Source organism: Tamandua tetradactyla, chromosome 1, assembly GCF_023851605.1.
Source record: "Tamandua tetradactyla isolate mTamTet1 chromosome 1, mTamTet1.pri, whole genome shotgun sequence".
In the NCBI taxonomy this organism is placed as follows: Eukaryota; Metazoa; Chordata; class Mammalia; order Pilosa; family Myrmecophagidae; genus Tamandua; species Tamandua tetradactyla.
In genome coordinates this window covers 209,203,291-209,215,948 of record NC_135327.1, presented here as the reverse complement: position 1 = coordinate 209,215,948, position 12,658 = coordinate 209,203,291, and the positions used below count along the sequence as shown (strand labels likewise).

Below are 12,658 nucleotides of genomic sequence, written 5' to 3'. Positions count from 1 at the left end.
ATGAATTTTATCCCAAACTTTATTGATGTTAATTTTTTTATTCCAGTCTTTGAAAGACACCTCCCCCATCTTTAAACATGAGTAAACTCATCTGTTCTCTCCAAACAGAGGCCTAGCTTGAGATAAAAGAGGATGGATGATAAACTACTAACATATTTTAAGAGTCTGCCTCCATATAGGTCAAACATATGAACAAAATTCATATGAGCCAAAGAGCTCTACTCCTTACACAAAAACTTCATGTATATGACATATTTTAAAAGTTAAAAACTCATTGAAAAAATTTGAGATCGTTGAGAAAACATCGTGAGGGTCAAAAATACAAGAAAATCTCCACACTCACAAAAACAATCTAGTGAGAGATTAGCTATAAATTATGAGAAGTAAAATGTGATAGAGAAAAGTGATATCACAATTCTGTGTGTTATGGATCTAAAATACCAGTTCTTAAAGTTTTACAAGTCAAATTCACTGCAGTTTGAGATCTGAGGAGGAAAACAGTGAAGGGTGTCCACACTGCAGTGAGTTTGACAACTGTGAGCAAGAAAATTTGTCCTCATATGCAGTACCCAGGAAGGTGTCTAAGAAACAAGCATTTCATGACGAAGGTTTATGTAATCATAAACCATCTTAAACATTTACTACACAAAAACTTTACATTGTAAGTCTTAACACTTTTTGAACTCATTCTTCCTAAATCTACTAACACTATACAAATTTAGTCTTGCCACGTTTAACTTGTTACACTTGAAAAAAGTTACGCTATGTTCCAGTAGCCTTGATTCCTGAAGACAACTGTATAACCGATACAGCTTTCACAACATGACTGATTGTGAAAACGTTGTGTATGACGCTCCTCTTATCCAGGGCATGGACAGATTAGTAAAAAATATGGATAATAAATAATGGGGGGATAAAGGGTAAAATGATTTGGGTAGATTCAAATACTAGTGGCCAATGAACCGGAGGGGTTAAGGGTATGGGATGTATGCATTTTTCCCTTTTTTTTTTCTGGAGTGATGCAAATGTTCTAAAAATCATCATGGTGTTAAATATACAATTATGTGATGATATTGTGAATATACCATGCATGGACTGTATGTGTGTGAAGATTTGTCAATAAAAATAGCTTTTTTTAAAAAAAGATGTTTCTCAAATTCAACAGTGAAAGACAATGATTAAAAAATTAAAAACTTGTAAGCCATGAGAACAACAAACTAAAACCTACTGAGTGGAGAGAGGGAAACTATATGCCGAACTCCGTATGAGAAAGCCGGGGTTCTACCCTATCTGTAAGGCCTGAGGTTAAACATTCAACCATTGCTTGAACATCCCTCCTTAGATGTTTAGAACACCACTACCTCAAGCTAATCAAGTAACGACAGTCCCTTCCAGGAGATGGATCTATGAGAGAGAGGGAAAAAAACCCCGCTAATCTCAAGAAGGTATGGCCTAAGAAGTCGGAACCGACAACAGCAGGGAAAAGAGATGAGCTCCTCTCCAGACACCAGAGTTACAGACGCCCGCTGCGCGAGCAGCAGCACGGAAGAAACCACCACGTCGCTAAAAGGGGAGGACAACGCATCCTGGGGTCCACATGACCAGTAAACTGTACCCGGAAGCGATCGTGGGGCGCAGACACAGAAATAGTAATTTCGAGTCCAAAGAAGTAGCTGCAGAGCTCTGCTCCGTCCACGCCGCGCCCGCGCACGTATCATAAGCGCCGACTCCTCTACAGTGAATCGACCAAAGAGAATGGGGAAAAAGAAAGGAACTCCTAAAGCAAGAAGCACAACGAAAGCTGGCAAGCCGTTTACCTTGGCGGACAAAAGCACCATAATCTTCTTGAAGCTGTGGTGTGCCATGTTTGCGGCCGTTAACCCACTAACAGAGGAGTGTGGACCAAACTTTACCACGAAGCTTCAGCTTATTCGCATAGGGCGGGACTTTCTACGTCAGGCGACCGCTGCTGGCAGCTTGCGTCACTTCCGGAAGGTCTGGCCAGCGTACCGTCTCGGACGGGCGGTGCGACTTCCGACCTACTGGGGTGCCCTTCGTTTTCCACAACGCCCCCGCCTGCCTTGGAGGGTGCGTTGCGGTGCCCTGGAGGTCCAATAGCGGAGATGAGTCGGAAAGGTGGCAATTACGGGTAGCTGGAAAAGGCGGACACAGAAATCCCACTCATTAAATCTCTACTCAAGTTAAAGGAATGTTCAAGATGACTGAGGAGCCACAAGACGCCCTGGCTACCAGCCCCGGTCAGCTTCCAGTGTGGTGTGAGAGGCCACAGTTTACGGAGGTAACCATCCCAGATGGGTCCCTCTGGGCTAACTTGTGGGGTTTATTCTCCCCTCCGTCCCCTGGAGGAAGTAGAGACGTTCCAGAAGGCTGTTTGATCCAGATGCCCCTGAGAAAAGGACACTCCCCGCCCCCACTCCAAAAAACGTGCCCATTCTGACTGGGTTGTAAATTTTAAAGGGCCTGAGCTTAGCTAAGCTCAGGTTTGGTGTTAGTCATTCATCAAACATTTCTTAAGGCTTATGGGTCACCGTGAATTTAATAAAAGAAAAAAGGGAGGACGGGAAGGAGGAAGGAAATCTATAGTGCTTTAAAATATACAAATAACAACCGTATGCATTTGATTCATGCTTTAAAATATTGTTGGAATTAGTTTCAACTACTATTTTAATTAAAAAAAAAACCACGAAGTTGTATTAAAATAATAATGGATGAAAATGGAGAAGCATAAGTCCTCTAGTGTGAGAACAGAATACATTTTCACAAAGTAACATAAATGAAAGCAAAAGAAGTGGAGATGCCCTATCATTCTACATCCTTCCTGCCTGTCTTAGTTTCCTAGTTGTGAAAACAAATACCAGACAGTGGTGTGGCTCATGGTTTCTGAGGCTAGAAGGCTTTCTTCCTTCTGGGGTGGATGTCTTCTGAGGGGGTATCCTTGGACCTTCTTGGCGTTTCAGACAGTGGTAGTGCGCTTAGCAGTGTCTTCTTTCTCTTGTAGGTTCTGTTGACTTCCAGCTTATGGCTGCTCCTCATGGCTTCTTCCATGTCTGATTTCCTTTGTTCATGAGGATTTATATTACATTAAGGCCCACCCTCATTCAAATTGGGCACATCTTTTTTTTTTTTTTTCTAATTTTTTTTTTTTTCACATAGGCGGGCCCTGGGAATCGATCCTGGGTCTCCGGCTTGGCAGGCGAGAACTCTGCCTGCTGAGCCACCGTAGCCGGCACTGGGCACGTCTTAACTGATAACATCTTCTAAAGTCCTGTTTACAATTGGGTTAGGCCCTGATGCACGTCTATTTGTGGGGACATGATTCACTCCCCAACAGTATTCAAATGTGGTTGTGTACCCTGCAGAATCTGCATGTTAACAAATCCTCTGGCAATATGTGTGCACATTAAAGCTTGAGAAGCCCTGCTCTACCTAAGGGCTCCATCAGGAGAACGGGAAGACATGGTGTGCCAGTTTGAATCTCTTGTGTACCCCAGAAAAGCCATGTCCTTTAATGCTTATTCAGTGATGCTGGGTGGGAGTTTTTTGATTAACTGTGGATATATGTCCCACCCAATTGTGGGTACTAGCTTTTTATTAGATGGTTTCTATGGAGATGTCTCCACCTCTTCTAGTTTGCTAGCTGCCAGAATACTGTATACTGGAAACAGAATGGCTTTTAAAGGGGGAATTTATTAAGTTCCAAATTTACAGTTCTAAAGCTGTGAAAATGTCCCAATTAAAGCAAATCTATAAAAATTTGTTGCCAAATTAAGGCCCCAACAAGAGGTTACCTTCACTCAAGAAGGGCCGATGAAGTTCAGGGTTTCTCTCTCAACTGGAAAGGCACATGGCGAACATGGAGACATCGCCTAGCTTTCTCTTCAGGCGACATCTGCTAGCTTTCTTCTCAGGCTTCTTGTTTCACAAAGCTCCCCCAGGGGCATTTTCCTTCTTCATCTCCAAAGATCTGGGGGAAAATGGGCTGTCATGGTTTTTGTGACCTTTTTATTTTTTATTTTTTGGTTTTCATGACTCTTAAGCTTTTACCAAAATGTTTCCTTTTTAAAAGGATTCCAGTAAACTAATCAAGACCCACCTGGAATGGGTGGAGTCACATCTACCTCTAATCAAAAGTTAATTCCCACAATTGGTTGTGTCACATCTCTGTGGAAATAATCTAATAAAATTTCCAACCTACAATACTGAATAGGGATTAGAAAAAATGGCTACCTCCACAGGATGGATCATGATTAAAACATGGCTTTTCTAGGGTTCATAATCCTTTCAAACTGGTACATTACCCAGTCAAGGTGGGGTTTGTTTACTGGAGCCCTTTTAGAGGGAACCATTTTGAAAAGCCTTCGAGCCCCTGTAGCTGGAGACCTTTGGAGATGAAAAAGGAAAACTCCTCCCGGGGAGGGGGTATGGAGCGGGGGGGGGGGGGGGGGGGGGGATCATGAAAGAAGAACCCTGGAGAGAAACCTAGCAGATGTTGCCATGTTCGCCATGTGCCATTCCAGTTGAGAGAGAAACCCTGAATCCTTCCTTTAATTTGGACATTTTCACTGCCTTAGAACATGTAAACTTGCAATTTAATAAATTCCCCCTTTTAAAAGCTATTCTGTTCTGGTATATTACGTTCAGGCAGCTTGCAAACTAGAACACATGGGTATAGACATAACTGACAAACAGGTTCAAAAAAATTTTAGACACCTTAGACTAATCTTGCCACTCCCTTTAGCACACTGTCAAGTGTTTCTTCTTCCATATGTAAATTTAATATTATGGCCCATTTTCTTTTATTCTTGCCTTCTGGCTCATTTTCCTTACTGAAGCAGAACTGTCATCACCTCTGACCTACTCTTTAAACCTTATCACTTTTTCTTGGTTATCACTCTCCCTTCTTTCCAACTTCTTAAGACCCTCCTCTTTATTTCTATTACATTCTATTATTTTTATTCTTCTATTAATGTCTATGATTCTGTTTTCTTTGCTAACCTGCCTTCTACTGCCTCTCCCTAATTGTAGGTATCTCTCAAGATTTTATCCTCTATCTTTTTCTCTTCTTCTTTAGAGGGTCTCTCTCTGAGCATTCATGCCTCTGTATGGAGGACTTTGATGAAATGGACATCTCTAACTTGAGTTCTCTCTCAAAGCCAGTACTGCATTCCCAACCACTATGGAATATTTCCACCTGCACGATTCTGAATATGTCAAACTCAGCATATTGAAAAAATGAAAATGGTCTTCTCCTCCCTTCAGGCAAACCCATCCTCACTGGCCTATGGAAGAAGGCAGCCAGTCACCATGACTCCCTTGAGACTCCAGGAATGGGCTTGGAAGTTAACAGCAGGGCTGGCCTTCAGCCACAGAATGTGAAACAGAGAGTAATGGATATAGCAACCAAAGGGAGATGGTCCCCCCCCATAAGAAATCTGAAGGATGAGGGACAGAGATGTGAAAACCTGATCTAAGACAAAAGATTTGCAAATGGTTCCCAAAATGGATTGAAAAGTTTGAGTGGACAGGTGGGAGATGCAGCCCTTTGGTGTCAGACTGAGGAGAAATTTGTTAAGGGTGGTGAAATTTGAATATTTTGTACTCTAATTTCTGTTAATGGGCAACCATATTCAGGGTCAAATCCCAGAGCCTTATAGGACTTTGTGTCGAGCACTATTCAAGGCATTTGATTGTATATTAATTCCTGTAATTCCTATAACCCTGTGAAGTAGAAGGAGAAACTAAGGTACAGCAAGACTTGTAATCATCCCATGGTCATACAATTGATAAATGGCAGAGCTGGAATTTAAACCTGGGTGTCCTGGCTCCGGCATCCCTTCTTTTAACATTGACTATGCTGCTTCTCAGTCACCTTGGATTCCCTCTTCTCAAATCTTTTAAACAAATCCTATCATTTTTACGAGAGGATGACTTTCATAAATTTTCAGCATTCTAATATTCAAAATAATTTTGAGTCATGATTCTCTTACATACTGTTTAACTATACTGCCCATACTTGTGTCATCAGCAAGTTAGATAAGCATGCCTCCTATATCTTTATTGATAAATCAAGTTCTGGAATCTACAGCACTTCACCAAAAGTAAGCATCTGGATAATTCTTTGGCTAATGACTCCCTCTGGCTTTAGAGTCAGGCATTTCTCTATACAAACCGTTCCTGGGCACAGACTGGACATTTGAATATCTCTAGAATAGAATGGAAAATAAAACTACTAACAGGAAGCAGTAGAACAGCAGGAGCACTATATGAACCAAATACAGGGCAGGGGTTAAGGAAGGCATCCCCGGGCAGTGGCCATTTGATGAATCTCTGAAGTAATAATAAGAGTAGTAATAATACAGTGCTTATGTAGGACTTCAGGAAGATGGCGGAGTGGGGTGGATCACCCCTGCTCTGTGGGACAAAATAGGGGATGGGGAGAGAATGACTGGGGCTGAGGTCCTGGGTGGGGACGTACAGGAGTAATCGCGGGGGGGTCTTCGGTGATTTGTGGGGAAGAGAGAGGTGGGATGATCCTCCCAGGGAGAGCAGGGTGGGTCAGGTTGACAGTGACCCCCACTGGGAGCGGATGGCGGTCCACGGAGAAGTGCAGATCAGTGGAGACTGTCCTCCCTTCTTTCCAGCCTGCCCCTGCTGCTGACGGGGGAGACCTCCCCAAGTGGTTTTGCAGCTGACAGTGCCAGTGGGGCGCCCTGAGGTGGGCCAGGCCACCTCTTGTGAAGAGCCAGCCCCTGGGTGCTGGGAGAGGTCGCCTGGCTGGGTGTCTCAAATAGCCGGCCCATTGGTGGTGGTGTGTGGCGGATTGACTGAGTGCCGAGAACTGCGAGTTGGCTGCTCCCCAAGGCACTGCTGTCTGCCCCCTGTTCCATGTGCTGGAGGCAGCACCCCTGCCATTCAGGCCATCTGCCAGCTGGCTGCAAGTAAGGGACAGGTGGGCCTGAGAGAAGAAGGTGCCTCTGGATTGCCACCTGCTGGTGAGAAGTGGTAAATGTAGGCTGGCAAACTTCTATCTGTGTAGGTTTTTATATTTCCTTTTTTCTTTTTCTTTCTTTTTTTTGCATGGACAGGCACCAGGAATTGAACCTGGGTCTCCGGCATAGCAGGTGAGAACTTTGCCTGCTGACCCACCATGGCCCGCCCTTTTCTATTTTTTTTTTGCTTTTAAAAATATTTTTTTCTCTATATTTTTATTAGTAGTATTGGTATATTTATTTTTATTTGTACTTTTTATATATTTACATTTATATTAATTTTTATTATTTTTTGTATGTTATTGTTATTTTTAAAAAATTTCCTCCCTTTTGTGTATACCAGTCTGAGTTCATTCCCAATATGTCTTGGGCTAACTCCTTCTGACTTTGGAGCCTACTACGGTTGAGGTGTAATTTTTTTCCATATGTTTATTATATTGTCATTTTAGTTTTTTCTTAGATTTTATTTTATTTATTTATTTGTTTTGGGAGGTGCATGACCTGAGAGTCAAGCCTGGGTCATCTCCATGGTGGGCAGGTTGGCATTCTGCCACAGAAATAACCATGCACCTATGTACAGCCTTTAACAGACCCTCAGTAGAGCTGTATCCACTACCTAAGATCTGGGCCCTGGTTTGATGGGGAATTACTGACAAACCAATTGCAAATGGAAACCTTCAACACAAAATCAAGTAAATACAAAGCTTTAGATGAGTGAAGGAAACCAACTTGTGAAATAATTTTGCTAAGATAGTCAAATGCCCTGAACACAACAGAAAAGCACAAAGCACATGAAGATCCAAACAGAAATGACCCAGCCAAATGACCAAATCAAAACTCTGTAGGGGACACAGACTATGGAACAGCTACTCAGGAGTATTTATAAAGAAGTAAAGGATATCAGGAAGATACTAGAAAAGCATAAAGAAGAATTCAAAAGATTAAATAGAAAAATGGCAGCTCTCCCAGAGATGAAAGACACAGTAGACCAAATGAGAAATATACTAGTGCTAGAGACACACAATAACAGATTTCAAGAAGCAGAAAAAAGAAGAAGTGAGGTAGATGATAGCACAGCTGAACTAGAGTATAGAAAAGAATAAATGGCAAGAAAGATGGGAAAAAATGAAACTGGACCTTAGGGAAATGATGGACAAGAGGTACAGAAATATAAGAATCATTGGAGTCCCAGAAATAGAAGAGAAGAGTAAAGGGCTTGGAAAGATAGTTGAAAATATAATTGGGGGAAACTTCCCAACCCTTATAAAACACGGATATGCAAATTACATGAATTCGAAATAGAATGAATTCAAATAGCCTACTCCAAGACACATCTTAATCAAACTGTCAAAAGGTGAAGAAAAACAAAAAGTCCTGAAAGTGGTACAAGAAAAGCAATCTACTATATAGAAGGGAAAACATATGTCACTGAGTTTTGGCTCCTCAACAGGCAAAGAAGGCAGTAGTATGATATATTTACAGCCCTGAACAACAAAGGCTTCCAGCTAGGAATCCTTTCTGCAGCCAACTTGTTCGTCAAAATTGAGGGCGAGGTTAAAAATCTTCAAAGACAAACAAAGACTGGGAGAAGTAGTCGACTAGAGACCTGCCCACCCAAAAATACTTTAGGGAGTCCTTTGAACTGAAAAAAGAAGAAGACAGGAAAGGGATGTCTGGAGAAGGGCACAGAATTGAAGAGTAGTGTGACAGTATGTTAAAGAATAAAAAGAGAGAGAAAAGAATATATAAATCTGGCAAAAACTAAAAGGTATGATGGTAGATTTAAGAACTGCTTTTACAGTAATAATTTTTAAAATTAATGGTCTGAACTTACCAATTAGAGGATACAGGTTGAGAGAATGGATTAAAATATATAATCCAGCTATATACTGTTTACCAGAGAAGTATCTTAGACCCGAGGACACAAATAATTGAAAGTGAAAGGATGAAAAAACATTTTCTATACAAGATATAACAGAAAGCAAGAGTAGCTATACTAATATAGCTAAATGTAAAGCCATCGTAAGAAACAAAGGAGGACACTACATATTAATAAAAGGGACAGTTCACCAAGTGGAAATAATAATCATAAATGTTTCTGCTCCCAATCAAGGAGCTCCAAAGTACATGAGGCAAAGATTGGCTTAACTCAAGGGAACTATAGATGTGTCAGCAATAATAATGGGAGATTTCAGTACACCGCTCTCAACTATAGATAGCACAACCAGACAGAGGAGCAACAAGGAAATGGAGAACATAAACAATGTGAAAAACAAACTAGACCTAATACACATATATAGATCCCTAACCCTGAAACATTCTTCTCTAGTGCACATGGGGCATTCTCCAGGATAGATCATATGCTGGGACATAAAACAGGTCTTTATAAATTTAATATGGTTGAAATTATCCAAATCACATTTTCTGACAACCATGGAATGAAGCTGGATATTAATAATCACCAAAGAAACAGAGCTTTCACAAAGAAATGGAGATTAAACAACACACTCTTAAATAAAATCAGTAGGTCAAAGAAGAAAAGAGAAATGAGTAAATAACTGGAGATGAATGAAAATGAGAACACAGCATATCAGAACTTGTAGAAGACAGCAAACACAGTGACGAGAAGGAAGTTTATTGCCCCAAATGCCTATATTAAAAAACAAGAATGAGCAAAAATCAAGGGCTTAACTTCTCGTGTAGAGAATTCAGAGAAATAACAGCCAACAAACCCCAAAGCAAGTAAAAGACGAGAAATAACAAAGATTAAAACAGAGATAAACACACTGAAAAACAACAAAAACAGAAAAAAATCAATAAACCCAGAGCTGGGTCTTTGAGAAAGTCAATAATATCAATAGACCCCTAGCTAGGCTGACAACAAAAAAGAGAGGGTGAAAATAAACAAAATGAGAAATAAGGGGTGGAACATAACCATGGATCCTGAAGAAATTTTAAAAATTTCTTAAATTTAAAAAATCTTCTATGAACAACTATATGCCAACAAAGTAAACAACTTAGATGAAATGGACAAATTCCTGGAAGCACACAAACAACCTATAATGACTCAAGAAGAAACAGAAGATATGAACAAGCCAATTACAACTAAAGATATTCAATAAATCATCAAAAATCTCCCACAAAGAAAAGCTCAGGACTAATTTCCTTCACAGGTGGATATTTTATAAAATATTCCAAAAAGAACTACACCAATCCTGTTCAGATTCTTTCAGAATATTGAGGAAAATGGAATGCTGTCTACTCATTTTATGAAACTAACATCACTCTAATACCTAAACCGGGTAAAGATGCTACAAGAAAGAAAACTACAGACCTATATCCCTAATGAATATAGATGCAAAAATTCTCAACAAAATACTACAAATCAAACCCAACAACACATTAAAAGAATTATGCATCACAACCAAGTGGAGAAATTGAACGCAAGGAAATCAATCAACATGATACAACGCACTAACAAATCAAAAGGGAAAATCACATGATGATATTGATTGACACTGAAAAAGCATTTAACAAAATCCAGCATCCTTTCCTGATAAAAACACTTCAAAAGATAGGAATTAAAGGAAACTTCTTCAATATCATATACAATATATATGAGAAACTCATAGCCAGCATCATACTTAACAGTGGAGATTGAAAGCTTTCCCCCTAAGATCAGAAACAAGACAAGGATCCCCATTGTCACCACTAATATTCAACATTGTACTAGAAGTCCTAGCTAGTGTGATCAGGCAGGTGAAAGATATAAAAGGCATCCAAATCAGAAAGGAAAAAGTAAAACTTTCATTATTTCCAGATGACATGATCCTATTGTTGAAAAACCCTGAGAAATCTATGACAAAGCTACTTGAGCTAATAAATTCAACAAAGTTGTAGCATACATGATTAATGTACAAAAATCAGGAATGTTTCTATGTACAAGCAATGACCTAACCGAGGAGACAGTTAAGGAAAAAATTCCATTCAAAATAGTGACCAAAAGAATCAGGTATCTAGGAATAAGCCTAACTAGGAATTTCAAGGACTTGTACACAGAAAACTACAAAACACTGTTAAAAGAAATAAAAATGATTTAAATAGATGGAAAGACATTCCACAGTCACGGATAGAAAGGCTGAATGTCGTTAAGATATCAATTCTACCAAAATTGATCTACAGATTCAATGCAATGCCAACCAAAATCCCAACAACCTACTTTGAAGACTTGGAAAAGCTAATTGTCAAATTTATTTGGAAGGGAAAGAGACCCCAAATAGCTAACAAAATACCCTAAAAGAGAAGAGCAAAGTGGGAGGACTATCACTTGAATGCTTACAGTAAAGCCATGGTGGTCAGAACAGCATGGTACTGGCATAAAGATGAATGTATTGACTAATGGAATTGAATTGAGAGTGTGGAGCGAGACCACCAAACCTATGAACAATTAATCTTTGATAAGGCCCCCACATCCATGAAACTGGGACAGAATAGTCTTTTCAGTAAAATGAGCATGGGAGAATTAGATATCAACAGCCAAAAGAATGGAAGAGGACCCTACCTTACACCTATTAAAAAATGAATTCAAAATGGGTTAAAGACCTAAATGTAAGAGCCAGTACCATGAAACTCCTACTAGAAAATATAGGGAAACACTTTCAAGATTAAGTAGTAGGAGGTAGCTTCCATGGAGATGTATCTCCAACCATTCAAGGTGGGGATGCCTACTGGAGCCCTTTAAGAGGGAACCACTTTGGAAAGAGTTACCAGAGCCCACACAGTCAGAGACCTTTGGAGATGCTGTTCTAATTTTCTAGCTACCAGAATGCAATATACCAGAAATGGAATCGCTTTTAAAAAGGGAGAATTTAATGAGTTGCTAGTTTACAGTTCTAAGGCCGAGAAAATGTCCCAATTACAACAATTCTATAGAAATGTCCAGTCACAGGCATCCAGGGAAAGATACCTTGGTTCAAGAAGGCTGATGAAGTTCAGGGTTTCTCTCTCAAGTTAGAAGGCACATGGCGAACACAGGGCTTCTCTCGGCTGGAAGGGCACATGGTGAATACAGCATCATCTAGCTTTCTCTCCTGGCTTCCGGTTTCATGAAGCTTCCTGGGAGGTGTCTTCCTTCTTCATCACCAAAGGTCGCTGGCTGGTGGACTCTCTGCTTCGTAGTGTTGCTCTCTCTGAATCTCTATTTCTCCAAAATATTTCCTCTTTTATAGGACACCAATAAACCAATCAAGACCCACCCAAATGGGTGGAGACATGTTGTCCCTTAATCCAGTTTAACAGCCACTCTTGACTAAATCACATCATCCAGGGAGATGATCTCATTACAGTTTCAAACACACAGCATTGAATAGAGATTATTCTACCTTTATGAAATGGGATTTATATTAAAACATGGCTTTTCTTAGGGGGCATACTTCCTTTCAAACCAGCACAGACACAGAAGGAAAGTGCCTCCAGGGAAGCTTTATGAAATGAAGAGACAAAGCTAGCAGATGTTGCCATGTGCCTTCCCAGCTGAGAGAGGCAGCCAGAAGCAAAAGAACCCAGCAGATGCCAGCCACATGCCTTCCCAACTGGCAGGGCTGTTCCAGATGGCATCAACCTTTCCTGAGTCAAGGTAGTCTCTTGTT

General features: G+C 40.4%; 2 protein-coding genes across 26 annotated transcripts in view; one reads left to right on the top strand and one right to left on the bottom strand.

The window, feature by feature from the left end:
- LOC143675886 (GTP-binding protein 4-like) overlaps window positions 1-1,984 on the bottom strand; it is an 88,276-nt gene extending 86,292 nt beyond the window's left edge. For all 24 annotated transcript variants that reach the window (XM_077151817.1, XM_077151836.1, XM_077151856.1 and 21 more), the window contains exon 1: window positions 1,818-1,984. In XM_077151817.1, the coding sequence (XP_077007932.1) occupies window positions 1,818-1,865 (48 nt within the window). In that variant the 5' untranslated portion in view covers window positions 1,866-1,984. The remainder of the gene's footprint in view (window positions 1-1,817) is intronic.
- The window catches only part of LOC143675831 (isopentenyl-diphosphate delta-isomerase 2-like), a 65,820-nt gene continuing 54,766 nt past the window's right edge, over window positions 1,605-12,658 (top strand). For both annotated transcript variants that reach the window (XM_077151794.1, XM_077151793.1), the window contains exon 1: window positions 1,605-2,299. The gene's annotated coding sequence lies outside the window, so the exon portion shown is untranslated. The remainder of the gene's footprint in view (window positions 2,300-12,658) is intronic.